Consider the following 23,838-nt stretch of genomic DNA (forward strand, 5'->3'; position numbering starts at 1 on the left):
CTGTATTGTCGGTAGGCGTGGTTTGGTGCTCAGAGCATCGTGAAAAAATAAATATGTCACTTGTCTACATATTATCCATAGTTCCTCATCAAGATCAATGCCCGTTTGCTCGTAGCTGCTTGTGGATAGCACCACTACTCAGCAAATTCATTATCGTAGCCACCGAGATATTACAGCTTTGGGGGCCGTGTCGCTGACACAACCATAACGTTCACATAGTGGAATCGCAGCCTGAACGCATACAATGTGTTTGCAAAGCACAGTTTACATCGTGCTCTCGCTCTTCATGCCTGGGAAACTTAAGCAGAATTCCCATACAACATGGGAATCGTAATCATACAACGTCGCTGTTCATGTAGAAAGCGCCCGGCAACATCCTTAAAGCTAATGATACCATCTACGAAAGGTGTGTCTTGGACAGAGCACATATACACTGTCTACTAGTCCTGCACATAAACAAAAACAAGTGCCTGAACTTGGCGACAGAAGGGATGAACATATGTGAAGAGTAATACAGTGAAACCTCGTTAAACCGTAGTTGGCCGGAGCTCGGGAAAGGTACATACTAAACGGTAGTACTGTTTAACCGAATAGCATGAGATCGCCCACTTACCTGTCGAAAACGGAACTCAGAGAGCGCGATGAAAGGAAAAAAAACATGCAGTATTTATTCACTTCGCGCGACAAAAGCGTTATTTTCGTTTGATGCTGCGGCAGCACGCCGACGACAGTGGCCTCAAACTTACTGAAGCTGCGTGCCAGCTTTTCAGCCAGCCCCCTCTTCTCGGCAAACACTCGCATGGCAGATTCCTCTTTGGTGTTACGTATTCACCGTGCACGTGCGCAGTAGTGCTGCAGAAGTCCCGGGGGCGCCTTTTTCATTACGAGTGCCGGAGTTTGGAATAATTTTCATTTGGAATAGAGTTACGTTATCACACCCCTATTGTCGTTGCGACGATTGCATTCATGAGGCTGAAACGCGCAGCTTATGCCACTGTTGGACCTGAATCGCCCGTGCTATCGCTTTCCGTGTAGTCCTCGTCACTGTCGCTAGTCGACACTTCGGCAACAACGGAGGCAATGATGGCGAAAAGTCGAACCTTGTAGCCGACATATCTTCGCGGTCGCAGCAGCGCTGCCGAGCAACTTCTTTGCATTCCAAATGCCACACACTGTAGTCAACAGCAGATCCCTGTTGCGTGTCAGCGCCGACTTCTTCTTGTCACGTTCGATAGCACAGACGATGTCTAATTTTTCTTCTATGCTGAGCACCCAGCGTCTTTTTTATCCTAGCTTCGGAACGACGCGAGTCCTCGCTTGCACGACGCCAGCTCTCTGGCACCGCGTCGAAATGATGTTGATGTTAATGTGGCTTCACGCGCAAACGCACAGGGCGCTTGGAGGGCGTTGTTCCGATCTCAGAGGCGTGTTGTTCTGCCGGGCCGCCCGATGGAGACGGCGCAGTGCCGTGTTTGCACGACGAAAAGTTCAAACGCTACGTTTTAACCGATGCGTACGCAGTAAGCTGGTAGGGTTTATGCGGATACGAAACACATTATGTTCAATGGCCACTGAGTCGGGGATTTGACTTTACTACTTTTAAAACGAAACTACTGTTTAAGCGGGTACGGTTTAACGAGGTTTTACTGTAGGAGAAGCTTTGATTGTACACCATCCCAGCTACCATAGAGAAACCGCCACATGCTATGAAGAAGGGTATGCTTCCTTGCACTCCCATTTCACTCATCTGAAAGGCGAAATCCATTTGTTTACAACTACACATACAGTAGTGAGCACGACAGATTTTGCGAAACACATAAACAAAAGCAAGCATGTACCACCCCATCACTGCGCTTGTCTCCTAAATAAAACACGAAAACTAAAGCTGCAGAATTACACAGCTCATGAAAAGGCCACATGATCGCACACAAAGCACTGATGTACGACACGTGATATAGTTGAGTATACAATATTTGCCATCTGATGAAAGGTGCAAAGTACGCAGAAGCACATTGCATCTTTCATAATGTGGCGGCAGACACTGTACACATCTTTTTCATATGTTGCCTGCTAGTTATTTGCCCTTGTCTGAGCAAAAATCTGACAGCTCTGACAGACTCCGGGCAGTCCAAAACATATGGTCTGTGAAAAAATGAACGACCTTCTCGCAACTCTCGGGCTAGTGGGCAGAGCTTCTGAAGCTGTCCGAGCAAAATCGAATGCAGCACAGCAGTCCCAAGCAGTCGGGGACTGTCAGGGAGTCACAATTGAAGAGGGCCACCGTGCCTGTCTAGCAAATTATCCACTGCTATGCTGTAGCATCAAGGCTGACATTGCCAGTATTGAGTGAAATAGCTGGTGCCATTGCTGGAATTGAAAAATTTGGATGGATAATCGTTTGTTGAAATTTTTGGACTTCCAGTGATGTAGCTGAGCACTACAGTCTATTCTCGTTACAAAGTGCCCGCGTACAACAGACTTTCAGATATAATGGACCATATTTCAACGTTAGATTGCTCTACCTATTTTATTAACCCTTTGAGGGTCAATGACGTAAACATACGGTGCCGCGAACAAGTCCGAAAATGGTCGATGCCATATATTTACGGTGCCGTCCGCACGTTTAAAAAGCGCGCCCATTTCCTAACTTTTTCTTTTCTGTCATGTGCTGCCACTATGTGGGAATACAGGGAATTGTTTTCGCGTGCCTCCCTCTCTCGGTTTTCGTTGCATGGTTTGTTTTAGCGCTAGTTCGCTCCCGCGCGTCTATATAGCACCGCTCGCGCATTGGCGCGTGCGGGTGGGTGGCAGTTCAGGTTTTGTTTTCGCGGGCGGTTTCGGCTTCTTGCGCTTGCAAAACTGATGGATATTTCGTTACTAATCGCTCAAAGGGCCTCTTTCTCGCTTGTTCAGTGCTCACAGGGGTGCGCATAGGAAGGATGCAACCGTGCATGCATTTCTGCTGCTTCTTTTTTTTTGACACTCACGAAAACTAATTGCCTCTGGTTGGCAATAAGATGAAGATTAGCGGAAGCTTGTCACACATTTTGCTTTTTTGACAGGCACACAACCACACAGTTTTCTTGAGTGCACGCACCTACGCAGTTCGATTACGCTATGGATGTACATAATAGATATTAGTGTAAGAGCAGAAACATTTGAGTCTTGTGAAATATTCTCGTGTGCGCATTTTCAAGGCCTTGAACTATGTGTATAAAAATGCATCAAATTTTTAATTCTTATAAGTTTATTTCCTTTTTTATTGTTCTTATTCATGAATGAAGAGTACATATATACCAACACAAGATATGTTTTTCTCGTTTTTCGGTCACCCTAGAAAAATTGTGGTGAATTCTTTTCGAAATAAGTCCCTAAGTAGTATTGAAATCTTCAATTAAAAAATCGACCCTAGGCGGTCGCATATGTCGAAAAAAATCGACCCTCAAAGGGTTAATGCAATGAAGTTCACTTTTAACGGATGATTGGCTACAGCATATGAAATTAGAGGCAATTTTTGTCAAAATCGGGCGTATAAAATGGATTTTTGCCGTGTCGACACAGGCTGACAACTGACTCACAAGGGTCAGCCGACGATCGCGGCTCAATAACATGCACATGCGTTGAAGGCAGGGCGGAAGCGTGCAATCTTCTTTCGCGCACAAGGTATGAGGAGGAGGCGAGGGAGAGTGGGGGGGGGTCTACTTCGGCGGCTGCTGCTTATGGCACGGCTGCCACATCTTGAAAGCGATCTGCAATGTGGACAAAGCGCACCCAGTGCCAGTAGCTTGGTATGCACTGTGCTTTCTACATTTAGTTCGCATTGGGGCGACAGACAGCACGATGGTCAATTCGCTCAGTGCTGCTACCGCACTTCCTCACTCCAACGTATTGAAAGCAACTTTCTGTGGTCGTCGAGCAAGGTATGTTCATGTTTACCTATTCACGCGTGACGCTGTGCTTGTTCATTTAGTTAGTAAGCGAATGTTGACTACTTTATACAGCCGATAAAACTACTATCCTTATCGCATAGCTGTCTACTAATTTGATACTTCGCCTCTCAGGTGAAACTGTCTTTTTGTTTGTTTTTTACTTTGGACGTTCGTCATTCACTCTTTGCAATAACGTTGTTACACATTGCGACTAAAGTTTCGGAAGTGAGACGTTTAGGATATTACGGACTTCAGATAAAACGGACATATTTCGACAGCTTATCAGGGTCCGTTGTAAAGAGTCGACTGTATTTTGTAAAAATCAATCGACTCTAGGTGAAATAGGTGAAACCTGGTGCTCTGTCCAGAATACTTGAATGTGCAAGACACTCAAGCTTGCTCTCCAGGGCTCTTTCTTTGGAAAAGATTTAACCTTTCCGAGGGTCACTCAACACCCCAAACAAATGTAGCTGACCCAATAACAGAAACCATGAGAAATCAATGACGACGTGTTCAGGTTTTAAGCACCCAAGATTGAAGCCCGTGAATCCCAGGTGACGACACGACTGCTTTCTGGCACATCATGGGTGAACACACCATCATCAAGAGCACAAAATAAATACCACTTTGAAAATGAACAATTCAACCTTAATTAAAGCCAACTCATACCTGAGACATTCCATAGAACACAGCTTTGTCAACGTGAATGAGGCTGTCATCTTCTCCTGGGCAAACACCTTCCGACCATGCGGCACAGTTTCGGTGAACATACGTATGGCCTGAAAGAGAACACCATGACTGCTGCACATGAACGCTACAATGACGTGGCAAAATGCACCACGAGACACTACGGAGCAGTTACAATGTCAACCTATAATCTCTCTTCACAACTGCACTATTGATTTGGTACATTTTCAACAAATTATTCGTTTAGATTTTAGCTGTGCACATAAACAAAGCTTGCTTTTCTCCTATTAAAGCTTTGCGCACTGTCAATGGTCCAATCAGCATTCCACCTGCATATCACCAATCTTATCACCGTTGTTAATGTTGGATAAGGAATAGAATCAAGCAAAAGGAATTCATGCATTACACCAGCCCAGCATCTCAACTCAGCTATATGTTATTTCAGCAAAAGCGCGCTCTCAAGTCTTGCTTTATGGGGAGGTCGGTAGTATTCCCATACCTGAAGGCTCAAATATTGCCCCAACATCAGGTTCTTCTGCAAAGCCCACTGTCAGCATCTCTTCAGAGCTATTTGGAGGCTTGAACTCGGCAGACAGTCGAGAGAGAGGCTTCCCCCTGCAATACAAAAAAAAAAAAACACCAAGATGACACCAGCGCAACTGTCTATGAAAAGCTTCAAAACATGGTATGCCTAACAAGAACAAGAGACTGCTCACATCATCCTTTTTTTCTTATGTATCACGCCATAAAGAGACAGTAAATAAAAACACCAGAGCAGTTTAGACTGATACAGTGTTCCTTTAAAACTCTATTTTCTGGTTTACTTTCTTTTCTGGTTTATTAAGCCTCCTCTCACATAAGAGCGGCTTTTATTTGGTACTGTAAAAGTGAAATTTACTAATGTCGCTCAATTAATTTTTTGCTTTAGTGTGCCCTTTAGTGTGATTTAGAATGCAACCAGGGCAGCCAGAGAGCTGCCCTGGTTGCATTCTGGTTGCAGAGAGCTGCCCTTCCCTCGTACTCAGCAGCAGAATGCCACAGCCAACTGATCCACTGCAGAGATTGCAGAAGACGATGCGTACCTGGACAGCCGGAGCCCCTTTCCACCTCGGCGCACAGGGGGCGTGGTGCTCCCTTGCAAGGTGGGGGTGCGATCCTCGGTGGACAAGGCCCCCCGCTGCACCAGCTTGGCCGCCCTGCGGAATGGCTGGAAGCCTAGGGTGGGCTCGAAGCGCACCAGCTTGCCCTGACCCATGGAGCTGCTCTCGCCCAGGTTGCAAAGTGCACACACACGCTCAGATCTGCATTTTTTAGAAAGAAAAAAAAAGGCCATTGTAGCACGGCACATGCATGTATGCACAGTAGGCCGTAAAAGCAACTGAGCAAATACCATATTTACACGATTGTAAGTGGACCTCTTTTTTAAAATTTGAAAATGTGAAGTGGGGGGGGGTCGACTTGCAGTCGAAACCAAACATGGCACCACAAGAAAAAGCGAGACCAACGAGATATCAGGGGAGCTACAACATAGTTCCGATTTTATGTCTTCCCTATGGCCCCACCCGTAGCTTTCTGCTATCCTGTGTGTTTTTTTCGCTTTTCGGAAGGGTCTTTCAACATTTTTTTAGAGTTTTACAGCGCACACAGCACTCACCTGGGGGTGTCAATAGTTCATGGAAGTGCTGCTGTTCCATTTCCAACGGCACCCTCAGAACAGCGGCACTTGCGGGGAGTATCGATAGTTCGTGGAAGAGCAGACGCCGCTCGCGGCTCGCGTTTCTCTTTCCCTGTAGCTCTTTAGTTTCATGTGTTCAATCTGACTGCCGGCCACGTGCTACTTCCGTGCTTCCTCAGTCGTCACGAGTGCTCCGAGTCCACTAAACATTTGGCGCTCATTCACAGCGGTGTAAAAGAGGGCTGCCATCCTTTACGCTGAACAAATAACTGCACAATGGGCCGCAAGTTTGATGTTGCTTAATGGGTGGTGCGAGAGTGACGACGGCAGCGAAGCAAAATTTTCCCTTATGACAGCAAGCGAAGAGGTTTACGCGGGCCTAAGTTGGGACGCTTTCCGGAGCTGAAGGCCAAGCTTGCAACGTATGTCGCCGAAATGCGTGATCGGTCCCTGCGAGTGACGTGTGGCATGGTCATGAGACAAGCCTGGATCTTCACCTTTTAAGGACCTGCTCCACCGTGAGTACGAGTGGCTGGTGGCCGAGGACCGCAAACTTACGCCAACCAGACATGTCAAAAAAGCCCCCCTGACGTCTCTGTGGGGTTGGGCGTTTTCAGCATGGATTTATGTATGTATGCAAATGCACTTATGTGTGCAAATGCAGAATTTCTCTGGACGGCGACGTGCTGTGGGACCGTAGCAGCAATGACGATGGCAGCACTAGCGAGGAGTAGTAGTCCAGTAACCATGCCAGCTACTAATAAATTTTCGTTATGGAATGCACCCGCGGGTTCGCTCTTCTTTCTTTCTTTTCTTTTTTTCTGTTACTTGCGATATGGGGGGGGGGGGGGTTGACTTACATTTGAGTCGACTTACAGTCATGTAAATACGGTACTAAAACGCAATCATTCATTACATGTGGGGATGCTCGACTCTCACGCATCCCCTGATGTCGTTTTCCCCATATGGCTTTCGCGTCTCCTGTAATCCAGCTTCTCTGTATAGCTGCATAGCAGGTCAGTGTGGTTGCAGCACATCAGAAGAAATGGGGCGCAAAGGGGAGTGGGCTCTTCCTCCTTGGCTTGGGGTCGGCAAGCGGAACAGACGTTTTGTACGCTTACCCAGTGTTCGTGAGACTGTCCTGTGAAAGGCTTAGGAGCAGGACACCAGAATGGATGAACACAATCGTTCCAATGTGCCACCGTCTGTGTGACCGTACATGCAAACGATTAGGCGTTGGTGTCCAGCATGGCAGCGCACATATTCTCTCGCTATCCGGTCGTGATGAACCAGACTTCCTCAATTTGTCGCCTGCCCATCAGCACATTCTATGGGTAGTAATTTGGCTAGCAGGCATTAGTGTATGAAAGGTGTAATGCTGTTTTGATTGTTTGCGTTACTGTGTTGTCATTATTAAGTTCCAAGAGCATGTTTGAGACACCACATACTTGACATTACTTTCCACCCAACCTTTACTATAACATCACACAAATACAGTAAAAAAAAAAAGCTGGCTTGGTTCTATCAGTGTGTTCTCTGCAGCTGTTCACATGTTTATCACTTTCTATCAACTGCTTTTCAAAATTTTCATTGGCTATCTTCCCTCATTTTCTTGTAAGGATAACAGTAACAGTACTGTTGTAACATCAGATCCCCTTGCACACAAGATCATAGTTACTTGATGCCATGATGCTCGCTCTGGGTCCGTTATTAAGCGCAGTGCCTTGCTATTGTTTGGAGCTTAGAGACGGCACTCCTGATAGGGACAATGAAAAGCTGAAAAAAACTGTCTGTGGATAATTTCTTGGCATCAACGACCGAAGTGGCCACCGCAATCGAGCCATGGCAGCGCCAGTTCAAATCGTCAGCCAACATCTGGTGGAGCACTAGGATGAGGAAACAAATATATCCGAACCCACTTATAACAATAGTGGTTTTAACAATGTATAGGTTATAACAATGAAAAGGTGCCGCACCGTTAACTTTTATATGTTTTCTATGGGGAAATAACCCACTTACTACGACGTCCCCTTGCCGCATTATCAGTTATAACGATGAAGTCTGGCTGCTGGGTGTCTGTGCCGAAAGGTAATGGAATGCGAAATCCTTGAAAAGAAAAAAAAAATGAAATGCGAGCCGCTGCACCATCACCTGCCACCGCAACTGCCGCCACACGCTTCTCTCCATGAGAGAGAGAAAACATTTATTTCTAGTGAGTTGGGGAGCCTTCCTCGTAGGGTGGAGCCCTTAGTTCAGGGCCCCATTGGCTCGCACCACTCCACGTACCTGCCAAATCAGCCGTCGCTGCTCTTGCAGGTCTAAGCTGGTCAGCAGTCTCCCAGGAGGAAGGTGAAGGAACAGGGGAGTAACCCAGAAGGTGTGGGCACACCCAGGTGCAATGACATACTGTAGGCTTTGTTCCACGGTAGGAGGGGACAGTAAGAGGGTTATTGCGTGGTGTGGAATACGTGAAGATAAAAGAGACAGAGAAAGGAATTAGTTTGAAGCTGTCGCCACGCGACGGCATCTTCTGGGTTAAGGGAGTTATGTAGTGGGGGGAAGTGTCTCCTGCTATCTCTGTAAGGTTGTAGAGTTTCAGTGTAGTTCCGTGGTTCTGTCGGTGTGTCGTCTGGGTTGGACAGCTCTTCCATGAGAGATGCATGCCAGCCTCGCGTGCATCTCTGCCGTCGACCCAACTGCGCTGACAACGCTGCCAGTGCTGCTCGCAGATTGCTTGCTGGGCCCTCATTCTGCACAATTATTCAAACGTATTAAGTCGCTCCCTACAGCTAACCCTACAGCTAGAATAGAACTGGCAGAACTTTCGAAGTTAATCAACAAGCATAAGACAGCTGACATAAGGAAGTATAATATGGATAGAATTGAACATGCTCTCAGGAGCGGAGGAAGCCTAAAAACAGTGAAGAAGAAACTAGGAATTGGCAAGAATCAGATGTATGCGTTAAGAGACAAAGCCGGCAATATCATTACTAATATGGATGAGATAGTTCAAGTGGCTGATGAGTTCTTTAGAGATTTATACAGTACCAGTGGCACCCACGACGATACTGGAAGAGAAAATAGTCTAGAGGAATTCGAAATCCCGAAGGTAACGCCGGAAGAAGTAAAGAAAGCCTTAGGAGATATGCAAAGGGGGAAGGCAGCTGGGGAGGATCAGGTAACAGCAGATTTGTTGAAGGATGGTGGACAGATTGTTCTAGAGAAACTGGCCACCCTGTATACGCAATGCCTCATGACCTCGAGCGTACCGGAATCTTGGAAGAACGCTAACATAATCCTAATCCATAAGAAAGGGGACACCAAAGACTTGAAAAATTATAGACCGATCAGCTTACTGTCCGTTGCCTACAAAGTATTTACTAAGGTAATTGCAAATAGAATCAGGAACACCTTACACTTCTGTCAACCAAAGGACCAGGCAGGATTCCGTAAAGGCTACTCAACAATAGACCATATTCACACTATCAATCAAGTGGTAGAGAAATGTGCAGAATATAACCAACCCTTATATATAGCTTTCATTGATTACGAGAAAGCGTTTGATTCAGTCGAAACCTCAGCAGTCATGGAGGCATTACGGAATCAGGGTGTAGATGAGCCATATGTAAAAATACTGGAAGATATCTATAGCGGCTCCACAGCCACCGTAGTCCTCCATAAAGCAAGCAACAAAATCCCAATAAAGAAAGGCGTCAGGCAGGGAGATACGATATCTCCAATGCTATTCACAGCGTGTTTACAGGAGGTATTCAGAGAACTGGATTGGGAAGAATTGGGGATAAAAGTTAATGGAGAATACCTTAATAACTTGCGATTCGCTGATGATATTGCCTTGCTTAGTAACTCAGGGGACCAATTGCAATGCATGCTCACTGACCTGGAGAGGCAAAGCAGAAGAGTGGGTCTAAAAATTAATATGCAGAAAACTAAAGTAATGCTTAACAGTCTCGGGAGAGAACAGCAATTTACAATAGGCAGCGAGGCACTGGAAGTCGTAAGGGAATACATCTACTTAGGGCAGGTAGTGACGGCGGATCCGGATCATGAGACGGAAACAATCAGAAGAATAAGAATGGGCTGGAGTGCGTTTGGCAGGCAGTCCCAAATCATGAACAGCAGGTTGCCGTTATCCCTCAAGAGAAAAGTATATAATAGCTGTGTCTTACCAGTACTCACCTACGGGGCAGAAACCTGGAGGCTTACGAAAAGGGTTCTACTCAAATTGAGGACGACACAACGAGCTATGGAAAGAAGAATGATAGGTGTAACGTTAAGGGATAAGAAAAGAGCAGATTGGGTGAGGGAACAAACGCGAGTTAATGACATCTTAGTTGAAATCAAGAAAAAGAAATGGGCATGGGCAGGACATGTAATGAGGAGGGAAGATAACCGATGGTCATTAAGGGTTACGGACTGGATCTCAAGGAAAGGGAAGCGTAGCAGGGGGCGGCAGACAGTTAGGTGGGCGGATGAGATTAAGAAGTTTGCAGGGACGGCATGGCCACAATTAGTACATGACCGGGGTTGTTGGAGAAGTATGGGAGAGGCCTTTGCCCTGCAGTGGGCGTAACCAGGCTGATGATGATGATGATGATGATGATTAAGTCGCTCGTGCTCGTCTTTGTTTGTTGCGTCAAGTCGTTCCTAGCCACATAGTTTATCAGCCTCGTTTGGCTCACTACCGAAATGGAACATGGACGATCCACCCGCTGATCATTGGCAATGCACGATGTTGCCAGTGAAATGAAAGTGCATTGCTATAGATTTGGAAACAAAGTGCTTCAAAGTGATGAGGCGATCGTCGTGAACGTGTTTGCATCGGATAGCGACAGTGACGGCCATGACGGCAGTGCTGATGCAGTAGGGCAGGCTGTCTCAACACTGTCCCTGCGGGAGGTCTTGTAGTTGATTCAGTCCCTCATGGGGGCTGAATCGCACAGACTGAGCGAGGGACCTTCCGCTTCACTACACGGAGCACCTGGATGCCTTGGAAAAAGATGTCGGCAAGCTTCGCGTAAAGCAAGCAAGGCTGACGGACATGCGGTTTTCTCCTGCAAGCCACTCGCAAGTATGTGACAAGATGCTTGTGGCAATCTCGTCCCAGCATTTCCTCTGGATTTCTCAAGCTGAGATGCTGCCCCAACAACCTTCCCATATTTTTTAAACGTCGCCTTTTGGGGCCACCAAAGCGATGTCTGGGCAGAGCTCATATGTCACATGCCGCCCGTGACCCCTCTTTGCAGTTGTTATAGCAGTGTTTCAAACATCACTTACAGCGCATACATAGACAAGGTACCTTTTTCGTCTTTCTTTTGGCACCTGTCTGAAACAATGGAATACCAACTAGCCCATACCCAAACCTTGCTTCGCTATAGCAGTGCCATTTTTGAACGCCGATAGCAGTGGCTTGTTAACAACACGCGACTGCACATGCAATTGGAGCGCGCAGGAAGCAGAGTCAAACAAGTCAGCACAATAAGAAGCCAGATGGAGAAAGGTGGTGGGGAGGAGAACTGGCCAACCTGCCTTTATAGTTTTCTCGGAAAAGCTATGCCATCCCTCGTTTTGATCTTTTTTTTCCCATTCAACCCATTTATAACCATGGAATTTTCATGACACTGGAATATTGTTATAAGTGGATTCGACTGTCCAGAGGAATCCCTATAATACAACTTTCTCAGAACTTTTTGTGCGCAAACAATCAGGGACAAAGAATAGGAGCAACACACGGACGAGCGCTACGACGACGAACACAAGGAAAAGCGGTCGTCCTTGTGTTGCTCCTATTTTTCGTTCCTGATTGTTTGCGTATAAAAAGTTTTAAGATGAATCTGTTCCAACTAGGCCGACTCACAGTTATGTTTCTCAGAACCATGCGAACATATCGTCTAATCCGGGCATCGTATACAGTCGCCGACCGTTTATTCGGACCTCACGGGGACTGCCAAAATGTCAAAATAAACAGGTGTCCGAAAAAGCAGATTAAGAAGAAAGAATGAAATTCTTTATTTCCACGCAGTTATTCGGGCTCGGCAGTAGGCTTAAAGAAATTGTGAATGCGCCGTTGCACGGTGTTTCTTTACGCGCAATCAGATAAGCCTGAATCTCGGAGAGGGTCGTACGGTCACTAAAGGCGGCTGAAAGCACAGTCACTGCCTGTACACGCTCCGCATGTGACGGCAGCGTAGCACATGGTGCGTCATCTTCCAACTCGGAGTCATCGTCCGGTGATGCAGCAGAAACCTGACGAATGATCTCGCCGTCGTAGAGTTCTGCGCATGTCAGTACAGAAGTGTCAGCACCTGTGAAACTGTCAAATGAGACGGTGTCCAGAATTGCATTGCAACCACTGCGCAGGTCTCGGCAGAACATTGTCGGTGTCAGTAGGGAGCACATCGGAAGGCGACAAATCCTAGGCCTCACGGCACCCGCTTGCCGGCATTCCCCAGCGCAGTCTGCGCGGGCACTGTCGCCGCGATTAGACACTTGACGCGATGTTTCCGTATGCCACATTGGATCACCGCAACCTCGACACAGCACACAATGCAAACATCACCACGCTGTCACGGCGACACCAGTCGCACAAATGAAAAACGTGGCCTACTCGCAGCGTCGTGCACGAAGAAACAAATCAGCTGCTGGATTGTCTTGACATGGCTTACTAAGCTGAGATCGAAACTGCTGTAGCCATGAACCAGGCAGAAACGATGATGATGAGTGGGGATTTGCAGTAGCGCCACTTCGTGGGTCAGCAAGGAGGCTCCGTTCAAAACAAAAATGGCGCTCAGCAAGTCGAACTATGCACCAATCAGAGTCGGTGCATGGTGCTCTCGATCGAGTTGGCTCAAGGAGTGTCCGAAAAATCAGATGAGAGGTTGCACGGTGTCCGAACTTTCGGCAGTTGTTATACATTATGGTCTATGGGGAGAATGGCGGTGCCGCAAAGCAGACCGAATAATCGGGCATGTTCGAATTTTTGGAGTCCGAAAAATCCATCAGTGACTGTAATCCAACCAACAAAAGTTATGTCACACACAAGAATTGTGAGGAGCTTATATTTAAGCTGCAAACTAATAGTTTGCATAACTCAGAAACCAAAACCGCCCAGAAAGTAAATTCGAAAAGAATACTGCACTGCAGGTGCCAATCGCACTTTACTGGAGAGATTTAGCATACAGTGTACCGCGATCTTCGCCAGTCGGCGTGCTAAAACGTTCTTTTACCATTCACAGAATTTGCAAAAACTTGTCAATTTCGTATGGACTTTCTTTGAGCTACGCCGCAAGAGCTGTCTTTCTCAAGTGCAGCGATGTCTGCAAGGAGGTCACCTACACCGGCATCGCATGCACAGACGAATTTCTTGATGTTATCGATGCAATGCAGCACATGCACCAATGTGGGCACAAGCACGGCAGAATCTTTGGCATCGCCCTTGTCCGAGGTGGCAGTCAGCAATGTCGACACGACAGTATGATCCGTGCAAAACCAGAAACTCAATGGCACGTGCTTGAGAAGTATTGTGTACTTGCGTGTAAACAAAGCTCCGAACTGCAAGCGTGAACGCACATGTCTTATAGAATCTGCAGGCCTCTCAATGGCTAATTGGTTGGATTTCCGGGTATGCTTTCGTGCTAGCCATGCGTGTTAGAGCAGTATTCTCTGTTGATCACCTTCACAGATAGTTTCACTTTCGTGTGTTTTCCATGCTCCATGCTGCGTCACCTGTTACAGACTTGTTTTGTCAATAATGTAACTGGTTACATGCAATTTGTTACTGAAAAAGGTGACTGAATTACAGTGAATGTTACCACACAAAACAAAGTAATAGATTATTTACATAACTAACTACCGTATTTACTCGCATAATGATCGCACTTTCTTGTAAAAAAAATTGACGCAAATTCAGGGGTGCGATCATTACGCGGGCTAAATTTTTTGCGAAAAGAAAAAAAAGTGTTTTTTCATCCAGCGTTTGCTGCAGGATGACAACAGGTCAACAAATAGGTGGCTGCCGCTGTGTGTAGTGCAGGACACCAAAACAAAAATGGCGGTCGGTGGAGCAAGCCGAACACGCTTTTTTTTTCTTCTCTATAAGTATATTACGTGCATTGAAACAGTTTCCTCCGTATCGGTAATGAATCATATCGTTAATATTGGCAAGTTTGCGGCAATAACGTAGCCATGTCCACTTTGAGGGGACAGAAACAGATGGGCGCGCTTAGCTGCCAGTGACACAGAAACACAAGGCCGGCATGCTGCGGAAACTACTATCCTAATACGGCATGTTTCCGCTAAGGGTGGGCAAATATCTTAGCTGTGTTACAAGTGTCGATGTACGAATAGGGTACACTTCTAACGTATCAGTGTAAACGTGGCTACTATTGCTGCCGCTCGTAATTTCTTGAGTGCCCACGAGTGCAGATGACAGAACCGAAAGGCACCTTTTCTGTTGTTGTTGACCACTACCATTATAAAGCCTACACATAATAAAGGCAAGTTTGATTGTACCTCTTTTTTTCATATAAGCGCGGAAAGCGATGCAAGGAATGAAACGGGGCATGTGCTTAAGAATGTTTGGTGTGTGCAGACAGCTTGGTTTGTCTTAAAGAGTTGTTCGCATAGCATTCGACAGATGGTAAGCGCGATCATTATTAGCTAGACTTGGCACACGACATATCGCTGCGGAAAGTTCAGGGTGCGATCATTACAGGGGAAATAAAAAAATCAAATTTTGACGACAAAATTCAGGGATGCAATCATTATGCGAGTGTGATCGTTATGCGAGTAAATACGGTAAATACGTAGTTGATTACAATTAATTAGTTACATGTAATTCATTACATACAAGTCTGAATTCTAGCAGGACTGCATAGGAAACAAGTAAGCAGCAAATTCAGCATCAAAGCAACGAGATTGTTGCTCTTTTTCTATTTTAATATTGTAGTGCGTGCCTTAGTGCATGGCACTCACCCTTCTGGTGACATCTCGTCTTGCTTCTCATGCGGAGATTCTCCATGACCAGGTTGATCATAATGTGCTGCAGTAAATAGAAGCAACAGAACAAATAATCACATGCCTGCCAATGAGGAACATGTTTAATTAAGAGACAAACAACTACCAGCTTTTATACCCCCACTGTTGACCCAAACAACACATATCTCTAGTGGCCTGACTTCAGCAAACACGGGTTGTTAGAAGCAAAGATCGAAGGCATTGCAGGAAAAACGCATCAAGCTAGCCGTTTCAGGGCACACCAAACATAAATCTCCAGCACCAACTGGAGGAGAAACAAAATGACAATTGATACACACTTGTGTTTATTATGATCGAGACTACAGTATTTTCCTATGTATAAGGTGCATCTTTATTTCAACATCTTCGTCGCTGCGTCTTGTAGAATGGTGCAACTTATATGCGGAATTTACTGAAAATGGCAGGTGTTACACGGCAGCACTCAGAACATGTGTGCTTGCCAACGTGCGCAAGCACGCATTTTATGTGCCTATGCATGCATAGACGATGCGAAATAGGTCATACACGTCGAAACGCGACCCGATTTTGGCCCTTCCTGCGTTATTTTGCCAATGGTATGAGACCACGCAAGCATCTCGCTTTCCAAACATCTGTTTTGGCTCCCACGTCACTGAGTAGGCGATGTTCGATTTGCGCTCCTGCCCTGCTGTGCTGACAACCGCTGATGAAAGCAAGACATTGGCCCACCGCGAGAGATAGCGAGGGCACAAGCGAACGTTCGGAGCACTAGGTGCCTATCCGACATCGCCCCTCATTGACTTTTGATATCGGCTGCCTCGTGACTTGGGTGCCCAAAATCTACGGTATACCAGCAGTGTGTAGTAGCTGAGCACGTCAGAATTGGGCAAGTACGGCATTTTGCGACGAGGACACTTGCGTGGGAACCTGCAATGCATGGAACGCATGCATCTTATGCAAAGATGCGACTGATACATTAACTTTTCTGCAAAAGTGGCTGCATTTAGGGGGGTGCGACTTGTACACCGGAAGATACGGTAGATAATAGCAAAAGCAAGCTTTAAGTCTTTAAAAATTTTTAAGTAAACACACATTAACCACACTGTTACACATTGCAGCACAGTCAATCCAAGTCAATTCACCTGCTTCCCAAACACAGTGACACTGGCCATGCCAGCAGAGATAATGAAAAACGTGTAATCAACTTTTGACAGTTATTCACCGTAAAATACCAAATGTAATTTAGTCATGCACAGATTCTATGAAGTAGTTCACACAGCTTTTCATCATAAATTGCAGTGTTGGTCATATAATGCTCTGCTACAACATTCTTGCAATAGCGTGGCCCCAAATTAACTATACTAATAACTGCAACTATACAGAAAAAAGTTCAGTATTGAATTTTGACTTCTTATTAGGCTGCAAATGGACACACATTTGATTTGAGCTAACATTTAGCTATCCCCACACCTCTAGCAAACATACCAAGAGGGAACTAGCATGGGCAAACAAGCAAATATCAATGGCAAATGGTTTTCCTATGAGCCTCCACGATAATCACACTTTTAACATGCCTAACTTTCTGTCCCCTTCTGCCCATGACTGCCTGCCAGTAAAACATGACTGGAAGATGTCATGGGCTGCATGCTGCCTAGTGGCGGATCATTTAACCCACCAAAAATCAAGAACATCACATTGTCACTGTCTTCATGCTGTCACAGCTCATCCTTTCTGTGCTCTAATGCCAAGAAACAGACTTTACAGTCACTCATTGCCTTACAAATTAATTGTCATCACACTTTCACACTTTAGAGCGAGACTCACAAATTTCCTAACAACGTAGCGTACAGAGTAGTGCGCATCGTCTGGGAGATCTGTCAGCAGCAGATGTGAACCGCGCCTACGCGTCATCTACGCACTTGCTCTCCTGATCTCCAGATTAGCGATGCAGTCGCGACACACTTCGCTCCGTTTGCAATGTGTCGCAAAAGATCGACTGTCTGCGTCAGCCAATATATCATGAAATTAAAACACGTATAGAGCTGCGTTCAAATTTCGCATTAGGGAGTATCGTAATTGTCAGTGAATTTTTTTTAACTTGCATCTAAATCTAACTATGCGAGAGTTTTTGCCCCCACTGAAATGCAGCCACCATGGATGGTACAACTGAGTACAACAAAGCACATAAAGGACACCCACGACACATGGAGAAGCGCTTGTTCATGTGTTGTGTGCTGTTGCTCAGTAGCGCGCTGCAATTCAACATGTACAACTCAAGGCTTAGCCCTTCTAGCATTTGAAGAACCTGCTTTAGCGCACTTCCCAAGTGCCATAGCACACATACCACTGTCAGACATGGACATGCTGGCTTGAGGCGTCAGCGGGGGTTGCGCTGAATGCTCCAGCTCCATATCGTAGGAGGCCAGAGGCTGATCCAACAAGGAACCACCAGGTGGCGTTTGGCCGCTGCTGCCTGCCAGCGACAGCAAGCTCGGCTTCCGTGATCGCACCCTGGGCCGGCCAGGGAAGCTATGACTGGAACAGGCACAAACACTTCTCAGTCAAGTTTGTCACCTGTTCTTTGAAATGGCACTAAATTATTAAAGCATCAAGAAAAGTTAAAAAAGCATGCCTTCAAGAATGAGAAAACAAAGTGCTTTTGCATGGTCTGGACATATGTCAACAAAAACAAAATCACTGTGTAATGATATTTGAACTGATACGAACTGAAGTGACATTCAAGCCTGGTGTTGCAAGAGCCACAGCTGTACAAGATGAAATAACTTGGGGTATCTGGAAATGAGGCCACTGCACTGAGAAAGAGGAATCTAGAGAAGAAATGAAACGGTTTTATGAGTGAGACAAAGCTCAATAGTATAGTTCTTGAAAAGCCCGGACAATAAGCAGCTGAAGAACTGCCAATTAGCTGAACTTCAGATGCCTTTTTCACAGAGCTCATAAACCGTCGAAGTAAGCTTGGCCCCGTGCCACTTGGCTCTTGCGACTCTTGTTTCATGTGCCTCTTGATGTAAAAGAGTGGCCATTCAGCTGTGCCCCAGTTGCTCAGCTGTAAAGGTCAGCAGATGCTTGCACGAGGTGAAAGCCAGGGACTTGGGGTGATCAAGTGCAAGCTAAACCAGTGCTGAAGTCTCATACACGAAAGAGCCAAGGTGGCTTTCTAGAGATTGGTTGAACTACCCTTTAGAACATCTGGAAGTGGGGAATCCGATGTGACTTTGATGAAGAGTGCTCACCATAGCTAATTAGTATTCGTATCCCTGACACCATTTGCAAATTTTGCTACCTAAATTCCTAACTAGGAGCCGATGACAGAATGCTGAGAACAAGCCAAGGCACTGAGAACACAACAGCTAAAACAGCGAGCAGAACAGAAAAACTAATTGGAAACAGCAGCACTGCACAAGAATGGAAGCAAACTGATAGGAGAGGCTATTGCTGAGGTTTGCCCTTTGCAAATGCATACTTGCCAACCAGTGAACTTTTAAAATTCGTAAAAATCCTGCAGACACAACACTGAACAAAAAGAGAGGGGGAAATAATGAATTTTTAAGCAGTTTGCCCTAAGAACACAACTTTTGTGGGATACACGTGCACTTTATTAGCAGTTATTTACCTTTAGACAAAACATGCAAGCAGCAGAGAACTTGGAACAGCAGATACTGATGAACAGTGCATTGCTTTTAAATCACAGTGACTTTCTCGGCAACTTCTCTGTTGCTGATTTCGCCTACTTCAGGAACTTGTCTGGATAAACTGGCTCGAAGCGATAACCCTCTAATGCCCTTTTACTGGTTTCAAAGGGTATGGTCGGAGACTGATGAGCAGTTCAACCCTAACAGCATTTGTTCTTCTTTAAAACCTCACATAACATTCGTAAAAACATAGAACGACCCTAAATTCATAAACTTGACAGAACACCTAGAAGTGTTCTGTCATGCTTCACATGCTGTTTCAAGCAATGGCAGAAAGCCTGGCAGAAGCAAGAGAACAAACGACCATCCATGAGTGACACATCCTTGACAAGGTATGAATAAAAAACCACATACACAGATGCGCAGCTTCTGTGTATGTCCTGTAGTTATAGTCTAATCCATCGTTAAGATGCTTTAATCTGTGCACAAAAACACGACAAGGGAACTACGTCTAAATGATAATTCCACAACACTGTCCTGAACAATGCGATACAATTTGGTTAGCACTAGCTCAGCTATAAGCTTTTACTGTCAACTGCGCAATATTAGCCACATAATAAGCATATTGGAAGATCAGCCCCACTGAATGGAGCAATGCGAAACGTCGAAAAACCTAACAATGACATGGAGGTGAATGACAGCGATGACATGGATCATGTGACGCATTCTGTCCACAGTTACTGCACTGGTTTGCACCAGTGGAGAGGGCCTTTAGGACGGTTTCTCTTCAAAAATATGCTGCTGGCAACGTAGGCCAGCGCTGCATCTTTCAGACTGCATCTTTCAGTATGGCCAATAAAAAAAAATCAACCACATCCTTGCCTCAATATGCCTTTGATAACTCCTCCAAGCTATCGAAGGCTTAAAGAATCCTCGCGTGTCGCAGTTATTGTGACAAGATAATGTCTAAATTTTCCAGTTTGAGGAAGCTAATCTATTCACATCAGTGCCTGTACCCAGTCATCCATTTCTAATTCAGTTAAACCTTGTTACGATGAAGTCGCCTATAACACGAAAATATTTTTGCTATATTCTGTGTTCGTATATGCCGATATCGGCGAAAAACATCTTAGATTTACTTTGTTATATCAGTGTTTATGTAGAGGTTCAACTGCATGAAAATAGACAACTTGAAAAGTAAAACGCAACACTGGGGCAGCTGGGGCTAGTCTGTATATATAGAAGAACAGCGCAAGAAGACGGACAAGAAGGGGAACACACACCAGCACTTAAAGGTTATTCTTAGTTATGAAAAATTCACTGGAATCACACATTTTTCCTCAAGAGACACACTTATAATGGCAGGGTGTATACCAATTCAACACTTATATCAATAAAATAGGCATGTTTACTCTTAGTTCTGTAGCTATGTGCAACCTTTCAAGTGAAGTGCTTTCTCAGTGAGCCTGCAGAAAAGTTAATTTCTTGCACAGGGAGTTGCACTAGATTAACAAGACATGCCTCTATTTTAGACTGCCTGCATATTTTTAGCATATAAAGAATGTAAAGAATATTTGCACTGACTAGGCTAGTGCACAATCTTTTTCTGCAAAACAAAAAGGAAGTTATTCTCTCTAGCCATTGGCATAAAAAAAAATTAAATTATGGGGTTTTACATGCCAAAACCACTCTCTGATTATGAGGCACGCCGTAGTGGGGGACTCCGGAAATTTCGATCACCTGGGGTTCTTTAACGTGCACCTAAATCTAAGTACACGGGTGTTTTCGCATTTCGCCCCCATCGAAATGCGGCTGCCGTGGCCGGGGTTCGATCCCGCGACCTCGTGCTCGGCAGCCTAACACCATAGCCACTGAGCAACCACGGCGGGTGCCAGTGGCATAAAGAATATAATAGCATATCGAATGGTAGATTATATCAATGGAACTTTACAGGTGCATCAGGTCATGCATTGCATTGGTTTCTCCTTTATGGACACAGGCACCGCAGTAATTTTTCAACTGCCTTTCATTCGTGATTTATGCAACCGAGCGCACACTGATTTATGTACCCTTGCAAACTAAGAAATACCAATCGGCGGCTTTTGATCCCATGCCACTTCTCTCTATACTTCCCACATGATAGTTGCCCAGTGTGCACCTGATAAAATATTCTAAACATTTTTTGTTTAAAAGATAAATCTTTTATTCTATTAAATAAATTAACCATTAGAACAGTGTAGTACAATAGATTGGTTATGAGAAGGTCATTGGCACAGTTTTGTAGAGGCCACCAATAAACAATGTTGTTATCATCAGCCCATGCAAGTCCAGTTTTGAAAACACCTAGCTATCACCAGTAACACATAGCCCTGTGTTAGGCAACTCCATCCTAAAGGTATCTGATCAAAATGGGGGGTTTAAGGTCACAGAGTAATTGCCATCGGCTGGCCATATTCACTAATCATACATCCAACGCCATGACTGGCTGTCATCTGGTCTTGAGAACAGGTCTAGTGTAACTAGTGTAAGAACATTTTTGTGAATATGCAACCTGCACTATTCCCTAGCAGAAGGAAAGCCACTAGCCCTCAGTGATTACCAGCTGGTCTCCGTCCCAATTACAGACTACCCACAATGCCACTTTGCATTAGGAACTGGCCCAGCGCGACACAGTCAGTGGGCAAACTTACAGCTTCTTGCGTTGCACGGGGCTACTACCATCCTTTCGCGGTCTGCCGGGGCCTCTTTTCACCACAAGGGGCGACACCACACCACCGCTGTCTCTGCCAGATGACGCTGATGGCAGGCTGGACGCCTTGGGAGAGTCTCCAGCCAGACGCCCGGGCGTTCCGTCACGCTGGCCTTGGCCATCATCGTCCGTGGCACCTGTGCCTCCTCCCTCGGGGACACTCTCCCCAGTTCCAGCACCAGACCGTTCCGAGGAACTGGGCTTCTCAGTCACATGACGGGGCTCTTCTTCCGCGGCACTGCCCTGTGTGCTGTCGGCCACCGCAGGCGAGGGGGCCGCGGCTGTGTGCGGTGGCAGACAGGCAGCTGTGCTGTCACTGCTGCCTTCGTCCGTGGGCCTATCCAGTCTTGCTTCCATCTCGACATCGGCCTCGGTGGAGCGTCCCAAGGGCCTCTGGGGGAGCAGGTTACAGGAAAAAAAAATTTTCGTCAGACAGCCACACAAACAGGCCAACAAAAGGATTCTGAGGTACATTAAAAATAAAATTTTGATTCCTGGTTTTGATGTTGTGAGGGATGCTGCAGTGGAGGGCTAGGGATTAACCTTTGATCTCCCATGGTTTGATAATATGCACCTAAATCTAAATACACGAGCATTTTTGCATTCCACCCCATCGGAATGTGGCTGCCACGGGCCCGGCACCACTTGCACAAAGCATCTTACCCAAGACCACCCAAGCCTTGCACAAGTAATAGTAAGTTGGCACACAATAAGTTGTCAAATGATGAAGGAGCTATACTTGCACGGAGTTTTTTCGCTCCATCACTGTACAACCTACTGTGTGGTGCTCTTATTATCACTTTGCAAAGCTTGTTAATAGCGGGTAAATTTACCTACAGGTTGAACATATTGTGTAAGCAGCTCTACCCTCCAGGACAAATGTTCCCCGTGGACACTGTTTGCTTCGTAATACACTCTCCCTCTCCAGCTCCAGCTCCAACCTAAGCTGAACCATGTTTGAAACTTATGAACACGTGAAAAACACATTGGCAAATAGCCTAATGCACCTGAACATGCTGATCTGCACTCTCATCATGCCATAAGATCTGTGTCTGTTTTATACTTCAGCTGGGCTGTCTATATTAGAGCTATGAATAAATAACACTTGTGTCCTAGCTCATTTAGGGCTAGGCTTAATTAAGAGTGTCACTCAAAGGTTCAGAATTGATCTCCAGCCATGACATTGAAAACTACACAAAACATAGCTCAAGCTTTCACAAGAAGCAGCCGCTCTAATCTTATTTTCCCTCAGTGATGATGGTGTTCAAGCCAGTGAGGAAGCAGGAAAGGATTGATTGCGCAAAGAATCCTCACTTAATACCCAGGTTGCTCATACATCTCATACACCGATGCAGTAGAGAAGACTTGTAACAATTCAGAACTCCAGTTGCTTCACAAGTCTGAAAATGTTGGTCAGCCCACTATGTTTTCAATGCATTCTGCAGCAACTTAAGTCAAACAGATCAAACAAAGATCACAGGCAATTCCTGTTTTCTGGCTTTTCAAGTCAGATCAAGAGAGGACATTTACAGGGGCCGTCTAAACATATCCACGTTAGATGGCATTCAGGTTAACTATACAACTTGACTGATGCCACTAGAAGTGGAGCCACCAACCCAGTTACTGCATAACCAGGTCATATGTTACCACATAATTTCTCTTATTTCAACAGCATATAAAATATTAGAACACATAATCCACAATCATTTATCTACTTTTCTTGATGAACATAAGGTATTAAAGGGGTCCCAAAACACTTTTTGAATATAGTAAGAAAACATCGCCGATCTGTCATAGAGGCTGCTGCTTTGAACATGTGAGCCAAATATTACTGCACTGCACGCAGCAGGAAATTTATAACCTCATGTGAAACACAGCGACAAATCGCTTTCTCTTGCTCCCGCAAGGTCGTCATGCAGCGTCATCGCAAACAGCTGGACCCACCAACGCTATTGGCCGATTTTTGTAGTCACGAGAGCACCCTCAGTAACACATAAATTCTTGTTTTAAGTTACATAAACAAAACACATATAGGTCTGCGATCTCAAAAAGACAGAAGAATCATTCTATCTTTGCACTACCGGCTTACAGACAATTGCATGCAGCCGCGTCTGCCGAGCATGGCCTCTGAGA

The 23,838-nt window shown here is 45.6% G+C and overlaps 1 protein-coding gene across 1 annotated transcript in view; it reads right to left on the reverse strand.

Moving 5' to 3' along the window:
* Positions 1-23,838, reverse strand: part of LOC142583153 (uncharacterized) — a 249,991-nt gene that overhangs the window by 222,351 nt on the left and 3,802 nt on the right. Inside the window, exons 2-7 of the mRNA XM_075693498.1 lie at positions 21,647-22,098; positions 17,648-17,838; positions 15,283-15,349; positions 5,699-5,917; positions 5,116-5,231; positions 4,599-4,708 (exon numbers count right to left, since the gene is read on the reverse strand). Coding sequence (XP_075549613.1) covers positions 4,599-4,708; positions 5,116-5,231; positions 5,699-5,917; positions 15,283-15,349; positions 17,648-17,838; positions 21,647-22,062 — 1,119 coding nt within the window. The 5' untranslated portion in view covers positions 22,063-22,098. The remainder of the gene's footprint in view (positions 1-4,598; positions 4,709-5,115; positions 5,232-5,698; positions 5,918-15,282; positions 15,350-17,647; positions 17,839-21,646; positions 22,099-23,838) is intronic.

This window comes from Dermacentor variabilis, chromosome 5 (genome assembly GCF_050947875.1).
Source record: "Dermacentor variabilis isolate Ectoservices chromosome 5, ASM5094787v1, whole genome shotgun sequence".
Classification (NCBI taxonomy): Eukaryota; Metazoa; Arthropoda; class Arachnida; order Ixodida; family Ixodidae; genus Dermacentor; species Dermacentor variabilis.